The sequence below is a fragment of the Symphodus melops genome (assembly GCF_947650265.1).
Source record: "Symphodus melops genome assembly, chromosome: 20".
NCBI classification, from domain to species: Eukaryota; Metazoa; Chordata; class Actinopteri; order Labriformes; family Labridae; genus Symphodus; species Symphodus melops.
This window is the reverse complement of record NC_136710.1, coordinates 7,280,700-7,297,374: the sequence shown is the minus strand read 5'-3', so window position 1 is coordinate 7,297,374 and position 16,675 is coordinate 7,280,700. Positions and strand designations below refer to the sequence as shown.

The 16,675-nt window shown below is 41.4% G+C and overlaps 1 protein-coding gene across 6 annotated transcripts in view; it reads right to left on the bottom strand.

Annotated features, from left to right (window-relative positions):
- kcnip4a (potassium voltage-gated channel interacting protein 4a) overlaps nt 1–16,244 on the bottom strand; it is a 117,718-nt gene extending 101,474 nt beyond the window's left edge. For 2 of the 6 annotated variants that reach the window (XM_079371201.1, XM_079371205.1), the window contains exon 1: nt 16,007–16,244. In XM_079371201.1, the coding sequence (XP_079227327.1) occupies nt 16,007–16,067 (61 nt within the window). In that variant the 5' untranslated portion in view covers nt 16,068–16,244. Of the gene's footprint in view, nt 1–2,693; nt 2,897–3,574; nt 3,767–16,006 lie in introns of all 6 variants that reach the window. The other 4 variants (XM_079371197.1, XM_079371202.1, XM_079371209.1 and 1 more) reach the window with 4 other exon arrangements.
- Between the last annotated feature and the right edge of the window lie 431 nt (nt 16,245–16,675).

Sequence of the window (16,675 nt, the reverse complement as noted above, 5' to 3'; positions counted from 1 at the left end):
ACCTCCACTCAGGCTTGCAACTCCATGCAGTAAATACATAGTAAAACATTTTTTTTTTTAAAAAGATAATTTTTGTACATTTGACACATTTAGCAAAAAGGGAGAGAGTGTAAAATCATAAAGTTGCCTTCTAAAAGTAATTTCTACAACACAGGGCTTCACATTATGACCCACTGGCCCAGAAGCATGGCTGAAATACTCCTAGCCAGCTGATCACACGTTCAACTGGCCCCTTGGAATCACAAATCAAACAGTAGCATATCATTTCAGATAGTTTTCCAGTAATATTGGTGTTCTATCTGTTTCTTATGAGAGCATCTCGTTAATTCCTCCTACTCAACGTTTCATAAGCGCTCGTGTCACAGATGAAAGCCAGCTGCTGCTGACGGAATCAACTGTTTTTTGGGTTTTTTTATGTCAACCTGAAAAACAATCCTAAAATCCTGGACTGTAAATCTGAAGCGTACGCAAGCTTAAACACATAAAACATACTGCAAGTCATTATTTTCTCTCAGTGGGTAAAACTGGGCGTGCATCATCGAGACAGCGGGAGATTGTAAGACACTCTCTCAGAGCAGACGTCCGTCCCCAGGACACAGCACGGGGCTTGTGTATTTCTAGAAACACCTGCTTTAGCGAGCGTGTTCGTTTTTTTGTCGTTTTTTTTTCTTTCCGGAGACTGCTCCGACATCCGGAGGGTACGAGTGCCACCTGGCAGGTTGAAAGAGTCATCAGCTACATGCTGTGTGGTTATTCTGAGGCCACAGGGAACAGTATTGCTGGTTCCGGACGCCACCTAATGGCGAAAACACCAACAAACAAACACGATGGGAAGGAAACTTTTAAATCAAGAAGATCAAATTTGGAATCTCTTCTGGTTTTCCTTGATTTATCTTTTCAATTAAAACATTTAAAGATTAAAGAAAGTGAATGATTGAAATTAAAGGTAGGAAACTCCATTCCCATAGTGCTTATTTTAAAAGGAAATGTCTATCTTAGTCCTGAGACAGATGCAGCATGTCTCCAATGAAAAGGCAGCACTGGAAAGAATCAAATTAACAGTTGCTCTGTGTAATTCAAATACGCCGGACGCAAACACCTGAGTCCCGCTGTGGCTCCAGCAGAGGCGTTATTCTAGGGACGCACGAGAACGACAATCTGAAATAAAAGTGTGATCGAACAGCTGCACCTGCCTGACTCTCTCTTACCTGTGTGACGAGTACAGAGAGACGGAAAGTTTAGTTTTTTCCCCACAAAAGATGATCACTCATAATCTGTCTTCACTTATTCATGACAACAGCAGCTGTTTAGAGCTCCTTGTGTTGTTGTTGTTTTTTTCCCCTGCAGGAAAAAAATGCTCGATGCAGATGTAGCCCAGTCGGTCCCTACAGTGACGATCATGACTGTTTAATAGGATCTTAAATCATTCAAACAGAACACTCATTTATCTGACGGGGCATATCAGCATCTGCCAATGGTCCTTGAAAAACAAATAAAGCTCCATGTTTCATGGTCGTGCTAAACATGTCAGCTCCAAGCCCTAAAACCAAAATACAGGAAGTGTAAATACTAACAATGAAAAGGGAGACTGGTTTCTGCATTTAGATGAATAACACGTTTCCTACGAAAAGGGAATTTAACACTTTACAAGTATTTCCTTTTCATGAAAGGGGGCCTAATCACTTGTTGTTTTGTAAATGTGAAATACTGGCCTAAGCCGACTATATGTTTCCCGTTCCAGAGGCAAGAATAAGTAGCAATAAAAGCTATAAGTTATGGGAGCATTGTGAATAAAGAACCTGAGAAGTAATCAATACTGATCTGGGATCAAAGAGAATTGATTCACTCGGACTGTCGAGTGTGACTGGTGGAGCGGTGAACAGTCGTAAATCGTGGTGTTCCAGTAAGGTGGAGGGATGAATGATCAATACAGCATTAATATGTGTCCAAAGCTGCCTTAGCCCTTTTTTTTTTTTTTTAAATCAGAGTGTATTCTGCGAGCTATGATTGGTCCAGTCTAATCTAAGGTTCACAAGACATTTGATACGCATATAGTGTTACTGTTTTATTGAATCGGAGATATGAGTAATTCATTTATTAGCTTCTTTAAGTGCACCCTGCACTTCTACCGTTCTGAACACAGCAGCTTTCTCTTGACTCTGGGTGAGAAACTTTTCTTTTCTTTTTTTTTAAGCTGTGCAATCGGTGCCCTTTCCTTTGGTTTTTTAAAAAGACGTCATACTGCTCAGACTACGGGATAGATACATTTTGACCCTGTATTCATTTCCCCCTGCAATAGAGCAGAACACTGCCAAAGTCAGGAGGCAGCGAATACATCAGGACTGCTTCAAACTAAGCGCTTACATAAACGTTCTGTACTTAGCCTCAGATTGTTTTTTTGTTTTTTGCTGGCGTTTGCTTCACAAATCAGTTCTGCTCTCTGCAGCTACAAGAACAAACGGACCGCTCCAAAACACACTTCGAAAAGTCCCATCGTGTTGACGTGATTGTCGCATCCAAACGCAGAGGATCCCCATTTCTTTTTTCTTCCCCATTCTTAGAAACACAACAGAAGGAATCACAAGGGGCGATTGATTCATGTAAGTCTACGCGCGTTTCTTCACCAACGGCCCCCTCAGGTGGCCTTTTGAGATCACTTTTTGGAAACGGCATAAATCTAACCGAACTCTGACCTTTGGGGTTCGGGGAGGCCCAGGTGATGAGGCGTCGCACCAGGCAGCAGTTGAGCAGAACTTTCTTGGAGAAGCCGTGTTCTTTGCGGAAATGCTGCAGGTCCTCCCTCCACCGGTTCCTCTTGGTCGGTGAACACATGACAGGGACTCCTCGAATTTGAAATGCAGATTTGCATTAATGATGAACTCCAGGTTGATTATCCCTGCATAGACACAGTCCTCATTCTCGTCAAAACATGCACGTTTGCAGTTTATAATCTAATACTGAAGCACAGGCGTGCTGACCCTGAAACAGCACAGTTTAGTAAACACTGAATCACCGCAGCATGCTTCACAAACGGTCACATGTTCAGGCAAATGTGCTAATTTTGGGGTGGGTTTTTTTTTGGCCCCAGTTATTAATGAAATGCGAGACCTTTCAGCGTGCCCTTTCGGAACTGGAGAACGCTCTTCTGACATGTCCTGGTCTGTTGTTTGAGGAGGGGAAGTTATTCTTCCGGGCTATTCTAAGAGCCATAATTGGGAACGTAAGTACTAATTAAACCAGAATGAAATGCGCCGACTGACTGATGATTATCCGGTGTAATCTGGAAACCTGTGAGCATATCGCAGAGTAAAAACAAACGAGATTTTATGACACTAAATAAAACACCATCTTACGATACTCTACTCCATTCAGTACTAGAATTACAATCCCCGTTGAGGTCGCATTACACGAGCAGAAGTTTCACACATCAACAGATCAAAAATCACTCTGAAACGCTTAGTGTCGGCTCTTTTCTCCGAGAATCAGGAAAGGTGTATCCCTCAATGCACTACAAATCAAGTTTCAAAACAAGGGCTGTAACTGCTCTGAATCGTCTCTCTGTGCGTCGTCTTACCTTGCAGGCTAAAACCTGTACTGCACGCTGCCTCCGCTTCTTCAGACTGCGAGTGAGCCTCAGGTTTCACACGAGCACTTTCCCTCTGCTGAGCTGATCAACAGAGTGTGAAAGGGGGACGGGAGGAGGAGGAGGAGGAGGAGGAGGAGGAGGAGGAGGAGGAGGAGGAAGGGGAGTGTGAGGAGGACCGCTCTGTGAAGCAAAGGGGAATGAGCGAGCAAGAGAGAGAGAGAGAGAGAGAGAGAGGAGTTGCTTGCTTTTGCTTTAAGTTAGAGAACCATCGGTTTTGAGTCACTGGTGCTGCCACAGTGGATATCTTCGATCTTCCTCCTTCTACGTCGAGACAAGCAGGGAAGCTTTGAATACAAACACAACCAACAACAACGAAGCACTATCGCAACGAGGAAAATAGCTTCCATTTGATCAAGTAAAAAGTCTGCACAACTTTGCCGCATTCGTATTTGCATCTGTTCCACGATGGAAACTGCGGAAAAACAATTCACTCAGTCCAAATTCTGAAAATAGATTCCTTAAGATAAACATGACGGTATTCACTACTCGTGCTTAAGTTTCATGCAGCTCCTCTCGTTTGGACCTTTTTTTTAAAGGAGGTCAAAGAGAAACAGAGTTTGTCTTTGGTATGGAAAGAAACTTCAATCTGCACATGTTCACTTCAGACAAGTATTGTGATGTGGCCATTCAAGCAGCTCTGCACAGAATTAAAATGAAACACACCCTGATTAGAAAAAACAACAAACAGCAGGAACACAGCTGTCTTTGTAGAGAAAAAAAAAAAAAAAAAAAAAAAAAAAAAAAAAAAAAAAAAGAAGGACTATAGAAAGAGTTCTAGTTCAAATCAAGTTAGTTCCAGAGTGGAAAGACAAAAGGTCCAAGTATTTGTCATGTGTCTCAGAATTCTCCCAACCGTTGTTGTCCTGCACTCGACCCCGCCTTCTGCCCCCGTGTGTGCAGAGATCTGTCATTCTATTGACGAGACAGACATTAAGGTGAGTGATGAGGACCTTATTACTGCCTTTTAAAAAAACGATGTGTCAGATCAGAGTAACGAGAGGGAGTACTCTCCTTCGACGCTGTGTCCTCAGGTGTTAGGGCCAAGACGATGCTCCTCAAAGCAATCCCTCCATTCATACATCCTGTTAAGTGTGATACACATTTACATATATCACATGCAAACTATTTGTCCCCGGTCATCTACCGAATCGGCCTCCATTTAAATGCACGTAGCATTATGTACCGTGCAGTGATAGATGGTTATGCTTTAAGGGAGACAGGAGAGCAGGGGGGGGGGGGGGGGGGCACACCTGTTTGGAAGAAGCCAACGGTGTAGCGGCGAAACAGATTCTTTGCTAACACTTGTTAGAAGAGCACAGCTCGATGTGCATCTACATCCTGTGGGAGAGGGCTTGAAAGCTTTGTCCCCATACCACTGAATAATTCATACTTAAGAAGCACAGGCTGCTTGTTGATATCCAAGACCACCTTAGACCACTACTAGGAAACTCAAAAACCATACAATAATGTATGTGAAAGCTTTCAGAATCTATATACTGATTGCAACTATGCATAAAATGACTCATTGAAAAAGTGTTGCTCTTAGTAAAAACCCGTTTACCCCAATACCATACAGGTGAAACACAAGTTATTGTTACAGATACTTTCGGAAAGAGGACCAGAGCTTGTGTTTAAAAAAGAGAGAGTTTAGGATCCTTCCTTTAATGATGGATGTTTAATTACTAAACTCTTTGCTTGCAGAAATTGGCAAAAAAAAAAAAAAAAGTGTAGATATTAAGCTAAAATCATTTACTATTTATTGAGTGGAACTTTCAGTGTGCTCAGACAGGAAACAAATCAGACTGTTGTTGTCGGTGATTAGGTCTTCTCTCGTCCTTCCTGGATCTAAGTACCTGCTCTCCATGTCAGTCCAGAAAAGAATAGTGAAATACAATCCACCTGCATTTGTTCCTGAGGCCCGGACTGAACTCGTTGGATCTTTTGCACTGTAACATATTTATCATTTCACTAAAATAGTAACTTATTGATTATGTCAGGAGAGCTATTTTCTTTCAACTCCAACAGCATGCTCGTGTGATGGATTTAGAGTTATCTGATAAGTACAGGGTAAATGTTTGGATCAAGGCTCGGATCCTTAACTGAATAAATCGACAAGACACCGACTTTAACTTTCTCCGTTGGGTACCAAGATAAAACTCCCTTCCAATGGAAAAAAGCAACAACATGCAGATGACCATCATACAAGTCTAAAATTAGATTGGAGCGGCAGTTTTAACTGGAAAACACGAGCTCAGCATTCATCTGTTAACACTTTTCTTAGAAGTACTTTTTCCATAGAAACACTTTATTATAACTAGAATGCATTTAAGGAAAACCGCAGGTCTGAAATCAGAGACCTTCCCCCTCATTGGTCAAGTCATGACAAGCTACAATAGCTAGCAAACTTAGCTAACTCAAAAGTTGCCGCAACAAATACCTCCTTCATGAAATTAGCCTGCGTTAGCCCCGTTAAAAAGCAGCTGGCAAACAACAAGAGCAGGAAGCCGACGCCATCATGTAGTTCACAAATCAGTCATCAAAATAAGATACCTCTAAGTGACACCTCCGACCAAACATACAGCTCGACAACTTCATCAAAGCAATGCATTTACACACTAAAAGCTCATCTTTAAACTTCTAAAAATTCATGTTTTGTTGTGTTTATACATTGGATATCATTTTCTGTAGTCTTGTTTGTGATTGTGTTCCTTTCCCCAATAAGACCCAGCATCATGACAGCAGATTCAGAACCAGTCAAACACTATTGTACGTCGCAGAACTTTCCGCGTATTCCCATCCTCTTTCCCTTTAAGGGCCAAGTGTGACTTGTGCTTTTTTCCCCTCGAGTGTTGCGGGTAATTCCGGAACCTTCTCGGGATGACTTACAACTCTGCTGTATCGTTTAAAATGATTAAAGACGCGCATTCAAGACAACAGGCACTTCTGAACCGAGCCCTGCGTTTCCATAAAAAAAAACCTGCCAAAGATAATGCAATAGCCCATTACAGAAGCCATTACCCGTAGCAAAGATTATTTTCACTCCAGCACATAAGGAAGTAGAACTCACTGATTACCTTTACTGCTCCAGTGTAACGCTAATGCTTTGGGGACGCTGCAGCTAAGTAGAGCCTTCTCTATGTGAAATCTTTTGGTAATTAAAACATTTATCTTGGCCTATATGAAATCATTCCAGGAAGCTGTAATTAAATCTAATGTAGGAGAAATTCTGAACTCCTTTGAGTATGACGTGGTGGCTAAATTACGCTGGAATTCTTGTACTGAAAAGGTCAATCCCTAAAGAGAAGGAACATGTTCTTGTTTTCACAGGATCACAGGAGAACTAACAAGCTCACACAGAAATTAAAGAACAAGTTAAAAAGAGCCTTTATGAGGCTGCTTTGTTGTTGATAAAGTGATGGAAAATACAATTGTGAGTTTGTTTTATTTTGAAAGTGACCGGACACTCTGTACGTTCCTGTACGTTCCTGTCTGACTCGATGTATTGTGTCCAGCTTGACACTGGCTTGCAGCATGCTTTACCAAAACAGACTTAAAGAGTATTTAAAAAGGAGCAGAGGGTGGTGACGCTTCTGAGACGAAGGCTCGCTGTGGAAACAGGAGCACTGATTAAAGCTGCTGCAAACAGCGCCGTAGTGCGCCGACGCTGATGGACTGCAGTAAAAAAAAAAAAAAAAAAGTTTTCCAAAGCAACGGAAACTTTGCTGTTTGTACACTTTCACACTTTTTTACACTGATTGCATTATTAACGATCAACTCCATGAAACTTTTAACTCACACTCAACAGCTACATGCCTGCAGAAGATGTTGTCGCCAGTTACAGCCATAAATCACAGTGCTCATTATTATCTGTTGCAAAATTTGGGGAAAAAAAAAAAAAAAAAAAAAAAAGCTTGTTTGCCATCTTCTCTTCCCAGCTCCAAAGTCACAGTGGTCAGAAACCCTTTGGTTCAGTGGTAGCTGGTCAGCTGGTGGTCACAGCAGTGTCAGACAGAAGACACACTGAACTGTGTGCATCTAGGCTGCCTCTAACACACACACACACATACAAACACACACTTACATTGCATCCTGCCCAATTTTTCACACACCCACTGTGACCTTGTCCTCCAAAGCGGCGGCTTAAATTAGCAGAATGCACGAAGGGGGGAAAAATCCCTGTGGGTTGAACAAACTGTAAGGCACTATCTAAATATGGGAGATGTCGGCTGATCTCGGTGAAGTCCACGCTTCGTATCAGTACATTCCAGACCTCGTAATGAAACGTGAGCGCTCCGTCATGGGGCCCATGCGGAAACAGTGTTTGTTCACTTATTTACCTACTTTGACCTGAAATCGATACAATAACCTTCTGAAGCGTGGCAGAGTAACGCGATCTCTGAGGAAACGTACTGGTCACGAGCAGACCATGAATAATTGCCCTGCACTTTTTGAATGGCTAATTGGGAAAGCACTTGAAAGACGGAAACTAGCATATTGAAAAAAAAAAAAAAAAGGGAAAACCCAGTTCTTCATTTTGTGTTTGCCTTGTTTCAATGAACTGAGGCAGATGTTTAAAAAAAAAACACACACACACACACACACACACACACACACACACACACACACACACACACACACACACACACACACACACACACACACACACACACACACACACACACACACACACACACACACACACACACACACACACACACACACACACACAGGGACGCCAGACAAACGTTTTACCACTCCTCTGCCCTCTGTGGGTGTGTGTCGTTTTTCGAGTCAATGTGTTGGAATGCCTCCATAAATTATTCAGCCGCGGCGCCTGCTATCTACAGATAACTGTGGCTCTTTATCGGTCAGCGTGTTCGGAGACACTGGGCCGCTGACTATACAAGCGCCGGGTGGGATTCGGGGCACCTCCCCGTGTAAGGATGCGTGTCACTGTGGCAGTGAAGCGTACAAAAGAGTGCAGCCTACCTGCAGATTTATGTTGTAAGGTCGCATTCACTTTCTCAGGGGGATACTTTAGTTTTCCAGCTCATCAAAACAACATCATTGATTCTGTGAAAGCAGACAACAGAGTGTTTTCTGTCTAATCGTAAAGTCAAATATTATGATGGCACTAATAATGAACACATTGCTTTATATAATAATGTTGTAAAAAAATGTGTTTAAGCTAACCCAAAAAAGCTAAAATAAAGGTTTTTTTTAATCGTTATTATTTTTCTATCCAATCACGTTCTATCAAGCAGTCTATGAAGAAAGAATTTAAAATAAAAAAAAGGTGCCCAGCTTCTACACTGTGACTTCTCTATGGCTGCTTTATAGAGGAAACGGTCGACATATCATGACAATAATTCTGGTGGGTGAGTTCATGTCTCGCTCCTTGGACAGTGGTGGACTGGATAGAGAGACAGAGAAAGCAGGTTACTCGTCCCACTCCGATCATATCAACGTTGTAAAGACAATGTATACAAATATAACCAGCACAGAAATATTAGGACTTACAACTGGATGGGTACCTATGTGTTACTTGCTATAACCACTAGACGTCAGCATTGCACGCCACATGGTTGTCAAAGACACCATACAGGAAACTAATTCTTTCCATGATTTCAAATACTGCCATTAGAGAAAAGCTTGTTAAGTCCATGGTATGATATGCAGAATGTGCATGCATGCCTGGCTCAAATCTCCGGAATATTTCCAGGTGTATGCTGGACTCAGATGAGCATATGGTTCATGTCTATCCGCTCTACATGTCATAATCTCTGATTGGAAAGACTGATATGTTCAGTGCTGTGAGGTCTATATTAAGTCCTGGCTGTACTCTGTAGGATAGGGACTTTTGGAGGGACTTAAACCCAAAATAGGCTTTCTGAGCACCCCCCCACCCATTGGGACTAGACAGACGGACCCTCCAGTTGGCTGCCCGTGCACAGGCCTGCCTCCACATATGGCCTGTACGGTGCTCAGCTCTGACACCATAACATCAAGGACCCTCTGGAAAGACATATACTTCGACACATATGGCTGACTCTATAGTGACGCTTTGGTTTCATTTAGTCTTGATGTTCAGTTCATGACAAGCTTGATCTGATGTCAAGGGGAAGTCGCACTTCATTTATTTGGCTTATTTGTGGAATGATTGTCATTCCAGCAGGCCCGCTGATAAATTCATGTGATTACTTATTCTGGATGGAGATGAATTAAAGTCCCAGGGTATCTTATCTGAAAGTAGCAGAACAGAAAAAAAAAAAAAAAAAGATAAAAAGGCAAAATCAGAGCTAATCTCAATGACATGATCTGAACTGTCAGCTGCTGACAAATAAGAGTGGAGAGAGAAAACAGCAGGACCCATCCATTTGAAAATAAAGAAACTTGTTTTAATGTCGAAATTAAAAATGAAGTCAAGTCAATCTACAAAATAATGTTCATTGTTTGTTCTTTCAGGAAACTGCCTCTCTCCTTACTGTATGCCTATGATTTCTCATCATTATGGGCCTTTGATCACTGTGCCAACTCTTTTATATTCCTAATGTGTGTCCATCAGGGGGAATGGAAGAAGTAAAGCAATAATGCAAAAGTTCTTTCGAAAAAAAAAAATGTAGTGACCAGTTCATACGGTTTTTATAAAGCAAAACTCAGTGAGTGTTTTTTTTAAGTTTCCTTAATAAAGAAAAGCAAATCTTCAATCCAGTCTGTTCAAATGTCGGCCTCTTTCCACCAAAGGCTCGTGAAACTTTTTTTTTTTTTTTCCCACCACAAACAATGAATTGAAGCTGATGGAAACAGCAGACAGAGAGCAGAAAGCAGTGGAGAGTTCAAAACAAAGCAAGGCAAACTCAACTCCCGCGGCTGAATTCAGCTCAACTGTTTTTGAACAAGACCATGGTACGGTTCAATCCAAGAACTCTGGGATGGGACTTAGGAACAGAAGATGATTTTAATCACAGTGGTTGATGACTATCATCTGCCTGGACCGGCATCGTTAATATATGCCGTTCATGTGATGTCACACGTGGAACCACCCACCTGGCGGCAAGAAAAGCTTCCTACTGCTACAAGCTACATGGAAGAGTTAGCTAGCTTGTTTTATTTAAATGAAAGCCATGTAGATTTCCTAATCATGCAAGAAAATAGTACTGCTTCTTAACATACAACATAACACTGTCTGAATGGGACAGCCGACACATCCTGACACATTAGTTCATGTTAACTAGCCAATGCTAGCTAATCAGTAACATTATCAGCAGCGGCAAGATTTCGCTGTTGTTAGCGGTTAAAGGTACGAAGCTAGCAAGTGCCCAAAACCTGTCAATTAATATATTTGTGTATTTCAGCAGTCACATATGCACTGAGATATGATCTCTGTGTTTAGTTACAGGCTTGATGTAAACATGCATCCTTTTCAAGAGATAGCCAATTTACTGTACTGCAGTTTAACAAATATGTTAAAGGTGGCCGCCACTTTTAAGCTCTTTTTGCCCATCAGCCAGCCATGTGACATGAAAACTATGAAATGGATCAATCCTTTCCTCCAGTACGTTTTCTGCCAAAACAAATTAGGGCACTTTAAAATAGACTAGTCTAGAATAGTCTTTCAATTCACTGAAAAATAGAGAGTTCATATACAACATTCAACATATACAACTAATTAAAGGTGAACAAGCTCAAAGATATGAGAAACATCAACCTACAGGATGTTTTCTAAAAAAAAAGTCCAGGACGGATTTGACCCAACATTTTTTTTACATTACATCTTATTTGTTTAGAACAGAAACGGGACTTTTGGAAGAAACAGTTTGATTTCTGGACAAAGAGGTGGGAAATTTCTGTTTTCATTTGGCTATGGTGGAATGTAGTTTATCCTCATTATGACCTTGGCACAAACAAAGAGAGACACGTTTGCAAGCTGAGGCCAAATGTTGCCACCCAGTTGGCATCTGCTGTTTGGCGCTTTATCCGAGGAAGTCAAATGGAGTGAATATGAGGCATAAACAAGCCTGCGGGGTGGAAACATAAATATGAAGAACGCTCCACTTCCTTTATCTCTCGGTTATGAAACACAGGGCTGATGTCCGAGCTCGCACCTACGTTTTAGGGCTTTGACCTCTTTCCATGAGTGTCACCTTTTTTTTTTTTTTTTTTTTTAATCCATCACTGTCCTCCTTCACCTCTCCCTGCGTGCAGTGTTTCTCACCTCACCTTATTTTCTTCCCTTCATTTCTCCTTCCCGGATTCTTCTCTGGCCTGAGTCCCAAGGCAGATGGTCCATGCAGGCAGATGCTCCCCACCCAGTCTTGCAAAGGGAAAAACAAAGGCTGGATCCAAAGCAAACAAACTCTGCTGGAGGACGCCCAGGAGGCAAGTTTGTTGTACAATTAATCCAGGATTTGTCCATGGACCAACTTTTATCGACAGGTAGAACGGAAGTACACAGGTGGTTACAAAATAAATGTGCCACTATCAAAGACCTCCTTCTTCTCACTGTCTTCATGTTAAGAAGTTCACTTCAAAAGCAGTTTTTAAAGTACCATGTCTTACTGTTTCATAAGTCCAATCTACTCACTGAGGGGGGGAAATAGGCAAAGCGATGCCCAAACGCAGCGATCCTTTCTAAAGTCTTTGTCGCAGAAAGCCAAGTCAGAAAATTACTTCTGCAATGTTTGAGATTAAAATTGGCCTTTTGTATAAACTGGTATTTGCTAAAAATATGATTTACTTTTGAAGTTGCCCGAAATTTAAGTTGATGAGAATAATTAGTGCGTCTATTCTGACTTCATATACTTATAAACGCTCACATTCATTCCACTAACAAATCAAACAGGACACCTTTTTTGCTCCAACAAAGACGACAGCTTCGAGATCGGTCATCATGTGCTGCGCGCTGTCGAACAAGACACTGTTTCACCGTCTCTGACAGATTCGGAGCAGTTTCTACAGCGAGTCTGTACCTTTGCGTCGCTGTGATCTCCACACCAACCGGCTGACAGATGCTGAGAGAACAAACACACCGCATGTGGTCAGCTCTCGACACAACAAAGACGGCGCTGCTTCGACTTATCAAATACCGCTCCACCATAAAAGATTTTCTTTTAAAAAGTACCATCTTTGTATGGGGAGCATCATGTGGGCAGAATGTAAGTCAAAAAAACAATGTTCAGAGAAGAAGTCCATTTAAAGCCCTGCTAAATGCTAATGAAAGCAAACATTTAAATAATAATAATAATACTGCCACTGATCTGTCACAATGTGTCACATCAACGTCTGATTATTACTGTCAGTGTTTATTTTCCAAACTTTGACTTTCTTGAACTCTAACTGTTCGTTTGTGCTTGGCCGTGTTATGTACTAAAATTACAATACGTTACTTACTGAAAGTGTCAAACTCGTCCTGGTAGAAAATGTTCAACCTGTAGCGGCTTAACGTACACCGAGTCTTAGTAATGAAATGCAAATTAAAGTGAATGAAGAATCGGTTCAACAGCTCTGAGGTAATGCCACGTGGTCGCATTTTGAGTGTTTGTTTAATTACTCCATATTGTTTAGCACTCTGCGACACCTTGGATATACGGCAGGAGTCATGAGTGATCATTCATTCTGACACAATAGAAAACAGGACATTCATCACAGGAAGCCCACGGTGAACAGCTCGGAGCTGGCCGTGGTGCTGAAAGCAGCTCATTCGGAACACGAGCCTTACGGGGGGGGGGGTGCGATTCATATGTCGCATGTTTGAAAAGGAGAGGAGAGAAATGTCTAGGGGAGCCTTTGGCAGGCACCGACAGAAGTTCCAGCGGTGATCTGAGAGAGCTCCGAGGCACTGGTGCGAAGAATCACCGCACTGAGGAAGCAGCTCCTGGGAGGATCAACTCATGGCTGGGTGGCTGTAGCATTTAAGTGGGCGACATTTTTACATCTGAAGATTCCTCAGGGAGGGGGCACAATATAGTTGCCCACTGAGGGACAAAGTGATGGGAGCTTGAGGAAGTAAGGAGAAGAATTGACACTTGATTGATAAAAAAAGACTGCAAGTGATAAAATCAGCAATAAATTTGCCTTTATAGACCTCTGTCAGGAGCACCAGCGATAAAGACAGACTACAGCAGTATGAAAATATCTAGATCTTTGGCGGACGAAGCAACAGAGTCTGCCATACAACCGTTGAGCAGAATCACACTCAAACAAAAGAGCAGAGAACAACTTCCTGATGAACTGAAAACTTAATGCAGCCGTTTAATTTTGTGCACAAAGATATATATCTGTCAATAACAGACACTCTATGTCGTGACTCCAGTCACAGCTCCTCCCATCGGCGCAAGGTTAAGTCCTCTGCTGCATTCTCACATCAGTTTAAAGGACTTGCTGCGGAAAACAATGGTCGTGACCAGGCAGGAGAAAGCCTGCGTGAATTTCCTTTAAGTATCAGGAGTTTGTTAAAACCCCTGTTGTGAGTTATGTAGTGCTAAAGGCAAACTAAACACAAGACCTTTAAATTTATAAAAATAAATAAATAAATAAAAACCCAAGTCAGAAGGCATCCCTATTTAAAAATCTCTAAATAAATAACCTCAAAGAGTAAACATTAAAATACAGATAATGGGCACTGGATTGATATGATAACTCTGTTCCTAATGCCTCTGTTAAACGCCTTCTTCACCATGGAGACGTTTCTATTGGACGGTCTTTTCTGCCTCGACTAACATGTAAACTTTCTAGATCGCTCTTGTTTTAACCAGCTGAGAAATATCTCAGCTGGTATCTCAGCTCGTTCAACTTAGGCCAGTTTTTTGTTTTTTTTTTGTTGCTGAGATCACGATCATCATTCGTGCACTCCTTTCCCTCCCGTTTGGACGACAATAATTAACGTTTGACTTGTACTGAAAACATCCCTAAATCTCTTACAATTAATACGAAATGCAACAGCCAGACTACTAACAGAGGACTCGTAAAGGTAGAGCAGATAAACTTCACAATCCATTTCAAGATCATGTTTTCATTTCTAACTCTCTGCTGCAGGAAACGTTGCTTAGCCTGTCGTGTATATTGTTGATCTTTTTTACCTTGTATAATTGACACCGTTTCTTTCATCTCCTCTGTAAAGGACATTTTGACATTTACTCTTAAAAGGGAAATATACACGTTATTATTATTAAGCCCTTTTAGCAACATTTGTCAAAACGTCTGCATGTCCTCATTAGTTAGCGTGCATTTTACCAATTTAAAGTTATTAAAGAGGCTTGCATCCAATATTGTTTCCCATTTTTCTCGCTGTTGGATAGGGCTACTAATGGGAATGATTGAATAAAACATTTACCAAAGGTGCCTTTAGAACTATACCCCTGGACAGCTTAGATCTTTTTAAACCTTGAAGGTCTGACTCATACCTTGAACAAAGGTAATTAGAAGTCAATTAGGTGTAAAAGCAAACACCAGCCTGAACCAAGAACAACGAGTAGTTAACGGCAGTGAGGAGCCCGAGAGAAAGCCATGGACTATAACTGTGAGGGATGATCATTATTCTGGATGCGGGCCAAGTGCTGAGAAGAAGGGAATCCAGAGGGAGGATTTGTGCAAATTAATCCATGTTGTTTTTTGTTCGTTACCCAGCCTATTTATGCCAATATAGTCAAATGCAGTTATCCCAATTGAACTCACAAGTTTACTGATGCTCAGTGTAGGCTGCAGTGGATTATCTTTATTACAAAAGGGATTTCTGTCCATTTTCCCAGCAGCTTCCAAAGCAGCAACAAAGAAGGAACTCACAACCACAACCACGCAGACTATAACAACCACATTTGAAATTCAAGAGAAGGCAAAAGTCCAGACATGACTACAGCATGAACTGCAAGAGTCATGTAAGTCACAAGAGTCCAAAAACATACAATGCAGAAGCATGCAAGCAAGACTTTTTGCACGAGAAATAGTCGAGCCAAACTCAGTATTGAGAGAATACATCGGCCTACTTTTTTATACATATCGACCACTTGTAAATGAAGGGTTCGGCTCTTTATCATCAACTGTGAGCCCCTGGTATACTTTTTTTTCTTATTTAAATCACACTTCCAACCTCACTTTTGCAGGCTAACGTAGACGTCAGCTGTTGTAAAGAAGTGCAATTTTATCACAAATTAGTTTGCTCCAAGTCGAACAAGCTAGTGGTCTTATTATTCTACACAATTTAAGTTATACTATACAAACAATTAATTTTCAAATGTACTTTTTTCTTTTTTTTAATTCACTGAGTTTAGCCTGACGTTTCTTCAATGCAAGACAAATCAGTGCAGACCCCATTAATCACCAGACTATCAGTGCACGCGCCGAAACACGCGACCACTGTCCTACCAGGTGAAGAAGCAGCAGCGTCCACGCGAGCAGAAACGGTTTCCACTCTCTTTGCGTCCATGCTTTCTTTTTTTTCCCGTTTGCGGACTTTTCTTTCAGCAGGAGGAGGCTCGCTTCAGTGACAGGGGGGCTCGACAGTTCTGTACTACTTGCTGCTCATCTAACTCCCAAGTTTCTCTGAGCTGGGGAGGGGGCGCGCGCTGGAACACTGCTCGTTCACGCGATTTGTGGCGGGAGTGCGCATGCGTAGGTTCGCGTTGGCACGTCGGGTTGCTCTTTATTGAAATGGGAAACGACAACAAAAAATATATATAAACAATCACATAGTGTAAAAGAAACACCTTTTATTGTATTTCGAACTAAATCAATGTTAATTGCTTTTGAATGTCATGAATAAATCAGATTATTTAAGGTTTGCCTTAAAAATAGGTTAAAGCTCTAATAACAGGTTTTAGAAAAGTGTATGCTTTGTTTCCTGTTAGTCTGCTTTTTTGTATTGAGAGAGCATAAATATATTTGTCTATGTATATTGACATACTATTGTTTAATAATATTGTGTTGGTCTGTCTTGGGCGTCATCCATGTTTGGGGCAAGTCTCCCATATTTAAATGTTTAAAAGCTACAACAATTACTGCTGAATTAATTAGTTTGGAAAAGAGGCAATCCAT